This window comes from Lepidothrix coronata, unplaced genomic scaffold (genome assembly GCF_001604755.1).
Source record: "Lepidothrix coronata isolate B3197 unplaced genomic scaffold, Lepidothrix_coronata-1.0 Scaffold146, whole genome shotgun sequence".
Taxonomy (NCBI): domain Eukaryota; kingdom Metazoa; phylum Chordata; class Aves; order Passeriformes; family Pipridae; genus Lepidothrix; species Lepidothrix coronata.
In genome coordinates this window covers 1,721,733-1,732,689 of record NW_016690326.1, presented here as the reverse complement: position 1 = coordinate 1,732,689, position 10,957 = coordinate 1,721,733, and the positions used below count along the sequence as shown (strand labels likewise).

General features: G+C 62.3%; 2 protein-coding genes across 5 annotated transcripts; one reads left to right on the top strand and one right to left on the bottom strand.

Moving 5' to 3' along the window:
* Window positions 1-2,480: 2,480 nt before the first annotated feature.
* On the bottom strand, window positions 2,481-3,875 carry EIF4E1B (eukaryotic translation initiation factor 4E family member 1B). Its single transcript, XM_017828192.1, has 7 exons — window positions 3,858-3,875; window positions 3,624-3,712; window positions 3,426-3,521; window positions 3,251-3,314; window positions 2,951-3,064; window positions 2,702-2,841; window positions 2,481-2,595 (listed from the first exon to the last, which is right to left on the bottom strand). The coding sequence occupies exons 1-7, from the start codon at window positions 3,873-3,875 to the stop codon at window positions 2,481-2,483; spliced, it is 636 nt and encodes a 211-aa protein (XP_017683681.1).
* Window positions 3,876-4,314: 439 nt separating this feature from the next.
* On the top strand, window positions 4,315-8,931 carry SNCB (synuclein beta). 4 transcript variants are annotated; one of them, XM_017828197.1, is made up of 7 exons: window positions 4,854-4,900; window positions 5,060-5,187; window positions 6,661-6,699; window positions 7,055-7,173; window positions 7,945-8,034; window positions 8,184-8,263; window positions 8,324-8,931. In XM_017828197.1, exons 2-6 carry the CDS (start codon window positions 5,067-5,069, stop codon window positions 8,214-8,216), a joined length of 402 nt encoding a protein of 133 aa, XP_017683686.1. In that variant the 5' UTR covers window positions 4,854-4,900; window positions 5,060-5,066; the 3' UTR covers window positions 8,217-8,263; window positions 8,324-8,931. The 4 variants fall into 4 exon arrangements, with proteins under 4 accessions (XP_017683684.1, XP_017683685.1, XP_017683683.1 ...); XM_017828195.1 differs by lacking the exon at window positions 4,854-4,900 and adding an exon at window positions 4,315-4,441 and having other exon boundaries at window positions 8,184-8,931; XM_017828196.1 differs by lacking the exon at window positions 4,854-4,900 and adding an exon at window positions 4,470-4,585 and having other exon boundaries at window positions 8,184-8,931.
* The last annotated feature ends 2,026 nt before the right edge of the window (window positions 8,932-10,957 follow it).

The following is a 10,957-nucleotide window of genomic DNA, read 5'->3' as shown; positions in this document are numbered from 1 at the left end:
CCCACCCGGGGGGGTCCCCGAGTGTCCCCTGGCACCTTCTGGCCCTCAGAGAGGGACCATGGAGTGCAGGACTCAAGGATGAAAGTCATTGTGTCCCCAGAGGGTGGGTTCTGAGTGGGCACTGCCAGCCTCCCAGCCTAGCTGGGCTGTGGGGATGTTAGGAGCCCATAAAGCCATGGAGATAAATGGCTCCTATTATTTTTTCCAATCAAATGAAATCCCACCGTGGCTGCACGAGAATGGCGATGAACCACAGCACTACAGCAGCCTCTGCTCCCCCGCCCCGGTTAACCTTGACCTTCCTGGGTGACAGGGTTTGGGGTGCCCCATGGGAACAATGCCCTTGCTGCCCCCGGCATTGGGGTAAGGGGACAAAGACAGCAGGGGGCTCAGCCCCAGAGGCAGGTGGGGGGCTATGGGAGGGCCAGATGGGGCAGTGCAGTGGCTTAAAGGGACAGAGGGACAGGCAGCCCTGGGTCTCATACACTTCACACTGTCACTGCTGGGGAGGAGCATTAATGGTGTGTTTTAAGGGGGTCTCGGCCCCCTCTCCTCCAACTTCAGCCTTGTTACCCCACATATGGCTCTGCCTGCCTCTCCTCTGGGGACCTGGGGTAGCTCTGTCACCCCACTGCAGCCAGGGTGTACCCTACCGCCGGCCAGGCAGGGACCCCACCGCAGGCAGGGCAGGCTGCCAGCCCTGCCGTGCCGGAGCTGGCCAAGGCCAGGCGAGCGGCACCATCGCGTGGCGAGGGACCGGCGGTACAGGCAGCGCAGGTAGCACCCAGGCTGCTGGCACACATCACCCGTGCGGGACCTCCGGACAGGGCAGGCAGAGCCGACCCTCGCTCCCTCGCCTGCAGGCACCCTAAGTCGGGGGTGTTGCCTTTCTCCCCACACTGTCCCCTCACCCTGGTCCTGCTGCCTGCAGCACCTCCAGCCCAGTTGTCCTATAGGGAAGGGTAGTGGGGTCCTGCCCCCCCTACACCTGCAGAGAGAAGTGACCGAACGACAGCACGTGATGCAAGGACACAGGGATACAGCCTGGCACGCTGCCTGACAGGAACGAGCTCCTGTCTTCACCCTCTTAGCGGCATCTTCCGCCTGGCACAACGGCAATGTGGGGTGGTGGAGGGCAGGCAGAGCCCTGGCATAGCTTCCCCAGGGGAGGTGCCCTGGTGTCCCTGCTGCTGTCCCCTGGAGAAGGGCAGCTGAGTCCTGGGGACATGGTTCTATGTAGCCGCAGCAGCAACCCAGGGCAGTGCAGGGCTCAGCAAGCTCAACCCCACGGGCTGCACTGCAGGCAGCCGAGACCCCAGGGGTCATGGCTGCACCAGCTGCCTGCCAAGCTGCGACCAGACAGGTCTCAAGCAACTCCAAGAGCACAGATGTGGTCGATACTTCGTCCTTCTGAGGGACCAGCTCTCTGCAGAACCCGGCTTCAGACAGAGCAGTGCTGACACAGCACCATGGGGGATGAGTGACCCTGACTCTGGGCTCATGGGGAGGCACAGATGGGCTGGACGTGCTGCCCTGGATAAGGTGTAACCCTAGGCTGACATGGAGGGCTGCTGGAGAGGATGGAAGATGCTCCTCCTGCATCAGAGCTGCAGTGAGGGCAGAGCTGCAGGCAGCACTGTCAGTAGGTGAGCAGACAGCTCCACCTCGAGAACCTGACTAGGCAGAGAAGGAGGACAGATCCAACAATCAAACACACAAATAAAAGATGGAAGGACAGAGTGCAGGCTGGGCTGAATCTGGAAGGGAATACAGGGGCCTCTCTGCAGCCAGGGTCCAGGACAGGGAGGGACAGCAGAAAGGAGGAGCCAGCAAAGTCAGGGCTCAACAGACTGAGGCTGTGAACACGTAGGTCTGGCACCAGTAAAGCCTTGGGAAGCAAACAACTTTGTACCACCTGTGCTGCAGGTGTCTGTGGGAGGTGATGCAGCATAGGGACAATGCTGTACTGCAGCCCCAGCACCCACCCTGCTGGGATACTGACAGCCCTCAGCTAGGGAGATCATCTTCCTGGGAGGGCAGAACCACATCTCACTGATGTGCAGGGCTCAGGAGAGATGGGAACCAGCTCACCAGGCTGAGTTCCAGCACTCCCTCCCATGCCCAGGCTTACAGGGCAGTGAGCTGTGCCTGTGCCTCAGCCAGGGAAGACAGAACCCGGCATCATCCTGGGGTCTATCCAGGGTCCCCCAGAGCAGAGAAACACCCTCACAGCCCCAGGGAGAGGGCCACTGGTCCCAGGCACTAGAGGAGGCAGGGGAACATGCCCCATGGCACAGTGCTGTGCTCCCAGCCCTGCTCACCCAGAAAGGGGGTGGGGGGCCAACACATCATCCCCTTCCCCAAACAAGAGCCACCCCAAATTTCCAGAGCTCTAGAGACACAGACCATACTCAGATGCAGTCATTCATTCTGAGACAGTACATGGGGACCCCACAAGCAGCTCACTGCTATCCCCACAATCACAGCACAAACTTGGCATTGGGGAGGGAGCTGCTCTTGGTGGCTGTGTCTGCGTGGGCCTGGTACCCGATGGTCACCTTCTGTGACAGGCCCAGGTGCTCCTTGTAGACACGCCTGCCGGAAGGAAAGGGCTGCATGAACAGGGCAGCACTTCTGCCACTGGCTCCCTGCCCAGAGACCCCATTCCCCCCCAGAACTAGCCCGGTACACACTGCATTACCCAATGTGGGTGACCCCTTCCTGGTTTTCCGCTTCCCGGGTCCAGATGGCAATCTTGTCCCCCTTGGTGCGAATGTTGATGACAGCCCCGCACACCTCGTCGCTGTACTCATCAAACATCTCCCCAATGAGGCACAGCAGCTGTCAGGAAGAAAGGAGCCCAGGACAGTTCCTGCTGGGGCTCAGCCCTGGGGCAGGTGGAGTGCCACAGCCAGAACCCCCAGGCCAGCCCGAGAAGGGCTGCACTCACCGTATCCAGCCAGAAATGGTCCAGCTCAGTGTGCCGCTGCTGCTTGGACAGGGTGACGAGCCAGCGCCCGCCACGCTTGTTCTGGCTGTCTTCCCACATGGGCTCGATCCCATCCTAGGGACGGGCAAGGGGATGGTCGGGGCACCAAGCACTGGGCCAAAGCTGGCTCTGGAAGCTGTGAATATCCAGCCGGATTTCTCCTCCCCCCTTACAGCCAGGGCATCCTGCCAGCCCCACCAGCACTCAGTGTGCCCCTGTAATGCTGGGCACAGTGGGGACTGTGAGCATGGGTTATCATACCTTGAAGAGGGAATAGTCACAGCCAGATGAGAGCTTGCTGGCAGGCTGAATGTGGCTGTACAACCTGTACCAGGTGGAGACACGGAAGCAGATGAGAAGAGGTGCCTCAGAAACCTCCAGCACCCTCCTCTGGCCCAGACCTCCCCACCAGAACACCTCCAGAAGGGACACTCACGCCCAGAAATCCTCCACAGTGCTGAATTTGGTGACGAGGCGCAGGTTTGCCTGCCACATCTTGCTCTTGTCATTCTTGAAAAACCACAGTGCCCATCTGGGGAGGGAGAGAGTGTTCAGCCATGCTGGAAACCCCCTCCAGACCCAGCACACCCCTCTCAGTGCTGGGAGAGGCTGCCCATGGCTAGGCTCCCCGTACCTGTTCTGCAGGGGGTGCTTGTCCAGGACCTCTTCTGGGAGCAGCTCTTGCTGCCGAGCCCTGCGCCGGCGCCGCTTCTCCTGCCTCTGCTGGGGAAGAGGGAACAGCCCTGAGGAGCCCCATGGCTACCCCAGCAGGCAGCCTGCAGCCCGTCAGCTATGCTCACACTAGGAGCCCCAAGGGATAGCAGAGCTGCCTAGGCCTGCCTCCCCAGCTCACAGGGTGAGCACCCACCTGCTCTCCTGTAGCCATCCTGCCCAGCACATGCTTCCCTGGGCTGCCCCTGGCTCTTAAATGCCCACAGGCGGGCAGGACGAGGAGCTGTCACAGCTGCAGCTGGTGGGGCAGGAGGGTGGTGTCCTGGGAGGGGGTGCCAGGCCTGCCCCTCCTGGAGAGCAGGGAGATGGGGGATTCCCCTCTAGGGCAGGGAGCTGGGAGATGAGAGCAGGTGCTCAGAGTGGGATGGGATCAGGATGGGGAAGTAGAATGGGGTAAGGTGGAGACCATGTGCGGGGGGGGATCAAGGTGGTGTGGTATGGGCAGGGCAGGATGGTAGACAAAGAGGATGGGGTAGCATCAGATTGGAGGATAGGAGTGGGATCAGGTTAGGATCAGATGGAACAACATGTAATAGGAATGGGATGGAGAGGGTGTGGGATGCGATGGGCAGGAAATGGGATCAGAATTGGATCGAGTAGGATGGGAAAAGAGTGGGGTGAGATAGGAAGAGGACATGATGAGTAGGGGATCGGGGACAGAAATGGCACAGGGACAGGGTGGAATGTGTTGAGAGTTGGACAGGGACAAGGATGGAACAAGTTAAGGATGGGATGGGATAAGTACAACTTGTAGACAGGAGGTGATGGGATCAGAAGGAGACGGGACAGGGAGAGGATGGGATAGGATCCAATGGGGATCCGAACAGAATAGCATGGGGACAGCGTGGGGTGGTATCACGACGGGTGAGGATGGGGAGAAGGACCTTCCCGGCGTGCTGAGCAGTGCGAGGAGGGAGCCCGCGGGCTGGGGCGGCAAAGGGCCGGGGGCGCCGCTGCCGTGCGGGGCGGTGCGGGGCGGTGCGGGGGCGGCGGGGCACGGCACGGCTCGGCACGGCCGAGCACGGCTCAGGCTGGCTCAGCCCGGCGCGGCGCGGTCCCCCCCGCGCATCACGGCGCAGCGCGGCGCAGCGCGGCCCCGGCACAGCCGCACTGAGCCCGCCCCGCCGCAGCCCGGCCCGGCCCGGCCTGGCCCGCCCGTCCCCGCCGACAGCGAGCCAGGTCGGGCGGGCGGCGGGGCCGGGGGCGCGGGACCGGGATGCGCGGGGATGGGATGCGCGGGGAAGGGATGCGCGGGACCGGGACGCGCGGGACCGGGACGCGCGGGGCGGGCGGGCGCGGGGCCGGGGCGGGGTGAAGCCGTGCGGCCTCTCCCCGCAGAGCCGCCATGGAGGTGTTTATGAAGGGCTTGTCCAAGGCCAAGGAGGGGGTGGTCGCCGCCGCCGAGAAGACCAAGCAGGGGGTGGCCGAGGCGGCCGAGAAGACCAAGGAAGGGGTCCTCTATGTCGGTAAGGACCGGCTTGCTCTGCCAGCCCCCTGCCTGCCCCCTGCCAGCCCGTGCCTGCCCCCCCGGATAATCCCTGCCCGTTCCTGCCTGCACCTGCCGGACCCTCTGCCTGCCCTTGCCTGCTCCTGCGTTTGCCCTTGCGTCCTCCTGCCCATCCCCCTGCCGTCCCCCTTCTGCTTCCACCTGTCCCCGGCCCCTCTCCCGCCTTTCCCGGCCCCTTCCCCGTCACGACCACCCTGAGGCAGGGTGCCCCGGGGCAGAGGGTCGGTGCCCGCAGTGCCCCCCAGCCCACCGGGAATCTGCAGGCGGGAGGGTGGGCTCTGCGGGCAAGAGCAGAGCCGGGGCTGGACTCCAGGCTGAGGGGATGGGACCCCCGGGGACTGGACCCTCTGCGGTCCCAGGCAGTCTGAGCCCCAGGGTCCCTTGGCTCCGTGCCAAGGATGCTCTGGGACAGGAGTGCAGAGGGACTGTGATGGAGGTGGTGACCCCCTTGCTGGGAAGTGCCTGGCTTGGAGCAGCAGGGCTGGGACCATGTTTTTCCCCCTTGGAGAGACAATGCCCTGGAATGCATCCCACGCCAGGAGAAGCTCCCCTGCTCCCAGTTGGTGACTAAAGAGTCCCTTTGTGCTGCCAATTGGGGTCTGGGTCTATTTGGTGCCAAGTCCTAGAAGACATGGCTGGCAGGAGAAGCAGGTCCTAGGCAGGTTGTGTGCCTGGCTGTGGTGTTGGAATGCTGGGGGCAGGAGCTGAGGCCCCTCCGGACTGGAGCAGGAGGCAGGAGGGCGCAGGGCTGGGTCTCTTCCTGCTCCAGAGGGCATTAGCTCTGTGGGAATGCTGAGGCCTCAGAACTGTTCCCTTGGGCAGTGGTGGATGCCTGCTCTGGACCCACACTCTGCCCAGGATGTGTGTGCTGGATGGGGGTCCAGCAGCCTAAGGAGTGCCTGGAGGCTCCATCCTGCAGAAGCTGCCCAGTTCCTGCCTTTCCTTCCAACCTAGACACCCCACCTCCATTCCATGGGGTGTCCTGAGTGGTATCACTCTGCCTGAAGGAGCCTGGCAGGATTGTCATGGCCAGCAGCAGCACCCAGCCCTGGGCACTCTAGTTGTGGGGCTTCCTGTGCTGTGTTGGCACCAGCTCTGGGTTTGGATCCTGGCTCCTATGGGAGATTTTACTCAGCAGCATGGTTGGCATTCAGCCTGCCTGGCTGGGCCCTGACAGGGTGCTGGGCCCTGGGGTCTCTGCCCTGCCAGGCACGGGGCAGTGGCCCCAGTCCTGAGGGTCCTGCAGGGACTGGAGAAACCTTGCAGAGAGCCAGGCGGGTCCTCAGCCCCCAGGCTGCCCTGGCGTGGCTAGGCTGGGATGTGGGCAGGATGCTGCCCTGGTTCCGAGCCCTGCAAGGGTCCTGGGCACAGCATGTGGCAGAACCTGGCCACTGGCCTCTCTAACCTGATCTCTGTCTCTTTCTACCCTCAGGGAGTAAAACCCAAGGTGTGGTGCAAGGCGTAACCTCAGGTATGGTCTGCTTTGTCTCCCCACTGCTGTACCCCTCTGGCCCTGAGAGCGTGGCCACACTAACGAGATCAGAGGCTAATTGAGGGGCTGATGTCACTCTGCTAAAGCCTCTTATATAACTTATATCCCGCAACCAAGGATTTGCAGTGGCGGCTCACACTCCCTGCCCAGCTGCAGAGCACTGTCCCGGCCCCCTCCCCTCCTCAGCGCCCCAACAGGGAAACGGGAAGAACCTGATCCTGCCCAGTGACTCCCCAGCAGCTCCCCCTGGGTGGTGGAGGGCATGAAGTCACAGCTGGGCTCCCCTCCCTGGCACGGGGTGGGGGGCACTGATGGGCAGCCCTGGCTCTTGCAGTGGCTGAGAAAGCAAAGGAGCAGGCGTCCCAGCTGGGCGAAGCAGCGTTCTCCGGTGCGGGCAACATCGCGGCAGCCACTGGGCTGGTGAAGAAAGAGGAGTTCCCTTCGGATCTGAAGGTGAGACCCCCCCCGGATGCTGCGGGGAGGCTGGCACGTGCCGAGGTCTGGCGGGGAGCACCTTGGCTGCTCCCCAGTCCCGGGGGAGGGACCCTGAGGGTGCTCAGGTGCTCTGCCTGTGCCCAGGCCAGGCGGGCATCGCGGCCCTGAGCGTGTGGGCCGTGTGTGCGGCCGCGTGCGTGGGGCGTGCGGACGTGTGCGCGCGCGGGCCCCGCCATGGCGGCCGGCGGCGCGGGCCTGCGGCGCATCGCTCCGGCGGCTGCGAGGTGACCTGACAGCTGCGGGAGGGGCAGCGGGTTCCAGCTCGCCGCCCCATGAGCTGTTGGCTTCCAGCTTAGCCCAAAATAGCATCAGCTGAAGAAATGAGGCCATCGCCGCCACCGTCGCTGTGCGGCGGGATCGGCTGCCCCCCTTTCCCTCCTGCCAGCCCCGGGGAGGGGTTACCCAGCACCGCCTTCCCCTGACAGGGATGCAGGATGCTCCTGCAGCACTGCCAGCCCCTGGAGCTTGACAGGGCCTGCACGGTGCCAGCACCCGGTTCCTGCCCGGGGCTAGGAGAAGCACAGGGATGTGCACGCACAGCCCCTGGTCCCACGGACTTGTACATGTCACCTCCCAGCTAAGCAGGCTGCTGTGTGCTCAGGGTGCCGCTGTTTCCCTCTACGTGGAGCCCCCTGTATGCTACTTGCATTGCTGGTTTGGCAGGGGCAGGGTGGGTGGGTGCCACATGGGGGGCTGCGTGTGTGGGACTGACCCCTGGCTCACTCCCAGGCAGAGGAGGTGGCCCAGGAGGCTGCGGAGGAGCCGCTGGTCGAGCCACTGCTGGAGCCAGAGGGGGAGAACTACGAGGAGCCCCCGCAGGTGAGGGGATAAGGTGGCAGGGTGGGCACAGGGCACTGTGGAGGGCACAGTGTGACAGTGTTCACAAAGATGGCACGGGGCTGGGGGAAAGAGGGACTCTGTGCCCCACCTGAGCTCTCTCACTAACTCTTTCTTTACCCATCCCACAGGAGGAATACCAGGAATACGAGCCAGAGGCATAATGGACCCCCATCCTTGCCTCTTCCACCAGCAGCACAACGAACCGCTGGTAGCCCCCTGCTCCTCCCCAGCCGGCCCCGGCCGGTGCCTGTGTGCCGGGGAGGAGCAGGGGTGCCCCTGCCCCGTTCGCTCACGAGTTCTTCCTCCAGTTCCGTTCCAAGGGACCGTGTCCATGTCTCCGTAACATGTCTAGCAGTGAGAAAAACCCGCTGTGTCCAAGCCCCCAAGCCCCGGCACGTGCCCGAGCCGTGGGTGCTGCCCGCAGGGGCTGGTGTGTGTGCGTGTGCGTGTGCGTGTGTCCATGAAGCCCGGGTTTATGGCTCTGTATCCCTCCCAGTGCCATAAACCCCGGCTGCGTCCCGGTGTGTCTGTGTCTGTACAAAGCATGTTTACCTGCTCGCGGGCTGCTGTACATTTCGCTTGCACGCGTGTCCCTGTGGTTCTGCTCTGGTCATCGTGGAACTATTTTTTTTTATATATATCTCTATCTATGGGTGGACGGGTCTTTTGCCTTTGTGAACCCTTGGCGTCCAAGCCCGCTCCCCAGCCTGCTGGGTGGTGACGGTGCCTGCGCCCCCCCCCCCGAGGTCCCATAGTGCCGAAGCTGTGTTGTGACGTGGCATGGATATTCCCCCGTCGCTGGATGTGCAATACGAGGGCAGCTGCCAGTGACACAGCTGCCCCCGTGTCCGTGAATAAAGCCAACTCTTGTCTGTAGCCCCCTGGTCCTGGTTGTGGGGTCCCTGGGGAGGGGAGCAACCCTGTACTTTGGTAGTAGTTTTGGGAAGAGGAATGGGGCTGGCAGTGGGGGAGTGGGCTGAGGTGGGTCTTCACAAGGACAGGGTGCCTTTCTGTCCTCTGGCTGCTGTCCTCTGTCAGCAGCAGGTCACTGTGTCCTGGGCCTCCAGCCAGGCTCTGGCTGAGACTTGGGGTGCAGGCAGTGTCACTGTGCCAGCTGCCTGTCTGCAGGGCTTTGCATCTCCAGGAGAATGCAGGGGGCCCTGTGGGGCTGTGGACCACAAGCCAGGATGAGGCTAGACACAGCCCTGGGCTCCAGCACTGGTTTCCCCCTTCCTACCCTCAAGAGGTCGGGGATGTGGCTGGCACCCACGGGGTCACTCAGCTGCACTGTGACCGCCTGAAGGGCAGGCGGGTGTCACACTGCTAAGGGATGTCCACCATGGCAGGGGGTCCTGTACCCACCCCAGAGCACAGTCCTTGGGCCTTCAGCTCTCCTGGGGCAGGACCACCGACCCAGCCTAGTTCCCCAGCCAGCCTTCAGCCCCTTGACCACAGCACAGGCTGGGGTGAGGGGCTGGGCTGAATCTCCGTGACATGAATATCAGATTAGATCCCCTACCCGTGCTGGCTCACCAGCTCTGCCAGCAAGGAGTGAAGCTGCAGCAGTCAGCACGGACACACAACAGGTTTGCTGATGCCTGCAAATCCCCACCCTGGCTCTGCTCCCCATGCCTGTGCTGGTTGCAGCAGTGCTTATAGCACCCACCGCGTGTTATTAGAAGGACTGAGAGAGCTCTTTGGGGTCTGTCTGTTCCCTGGGCTTCCTCGTGCCCTGGAACTAATTGCATTTTTTTTCTTCCCTTGTCCAATTCTGCCATCCATAAGCAAGCAGACCTAAACCAGCATCAGCATGGCTTCCCTCAGTGCCAGAGAGGCTGTAAAGGGGCTGGGGCAGAGAGGGTCTGGGGGAAGACAGCTCTCTGCCCGGGAGAGCTGGGAGCCAGAGAGAAGAGAGAGAACTTGCTCAAACCAACCCTTTATAGACAGCAGGGCACAGCACGAAGTGTCCTGGGCACTCCCCACGCAGCAGGATTGTGACCCTCACCAGGGCAGCTCTGGCAGGTGCTGTGTCGGTAGGTGCAGCTGACCTCATGTACGTGGTGAACACCTGCTCCAGGGTCTCTGTCCAGATCTTGTACCTTGCCGTCATGACTGTAATTTTCTAGACAAAGAGAAAGGAGAACTGTGAGGCCAGTGTGTGCTGGGAGGGTCTGGGGACAAGGTGGGGCAGAGGTCCCTGCGAGGAGGGTGCAGGGAGTGCCAAAAGTACAAGTACCAGGCACAAGAGCCCCCACCCAGCACTGCACCCCCGACTCATCTAACCAATCCTGGAAACGGGGAACGCGGGAAGAGAGAGAGGGACGGGGACCCAGCAGCAACAAGGAACACTGCTGAGCAGGAGGCTTTATCTGAAATGCACGAAGCTAGTCCCAGGAAGATGAACCCAGGCCTTGTGCTGGCCTGCGAGGAGTGGTGATGGGGTGCTGTGGGTGGGCACCCCACAAATACAGCCCAGAGCCTCTGCAGTGAGGCAAGGGCCCCAGAGCAGGGATAGGTGAGGCAAAGAGCCCTCAGATACCTCAGCTGACTGCTCCATGGTGTAGAACAGTCCTAAATACAGCTGGTTTTTGTAGCAGTCCCCTGCTTTGTTCACTCTTTTCTGCTGCCCATGATTTTCAGTGCCAACGCCATGACACCCAGTACCTTTGAGAGCATCATCTCCTCTGCTCTGGGGGGAGGTCTGATACAGCAATGAAGACTGAGGATGCAGAAGAGCTGCTCAAGGTCACTCCAACAATCCTTGCTCTGTGTCAGCAAAGGGAAGGGCTTGGGCTTTACTTCACCCTAAATCGTGTAACCCGCCACCTCTGTCTCATGCTCCATCCCTCCAGCACAGCGAGCAAGATGTCAGTGCGGTGATGTGGCACCTCCCTAGGGTGCT

Excerpts from the sequence above, each read along its gene's own strand:
- EIF4E1B (XM_017828192.1), bottom strand. Across the intron at positions 2,842-2,950 it reads ACCATTTCTGGCTGGATACG|CTGCTGTGCCTCATTGGGGA; the intron begins GTGAGTGCAGCC and ends TCTTCCTGACAG. Across the intron at positions 2,596-2,701 it reads GAAGGGGTCACCCACATTGG|GCGTGTCTACAAGGAGCACC; the intron begins GTAATGCAGTGT and ends TCCTTCCGGCAG.
- SNCB (XM_017828195.1), top strand. The coding sequence starts at position 5,067 with ATGGAGGTGTTTATGAAGGGCTTGTCCAAGGCCAAGGAGGGGGTGGTC. Across the intron at positions 6,700-7,054 it reads GGTGCAAGGCGTAACCTCAG|TGGCTGAGAAAGCAAAGGAG; the intron begins GTATGGTCTGCT and ends TGGCTCTTGCAG. Across the intron at positions 7,174-7,944 it reads AGTTCCCTTCGGATCTGAAG|GCAGAGGAGGTGGCCCAGGA; the intron begins GTGAGACCCCCC and ends GCTCACTCCCAG.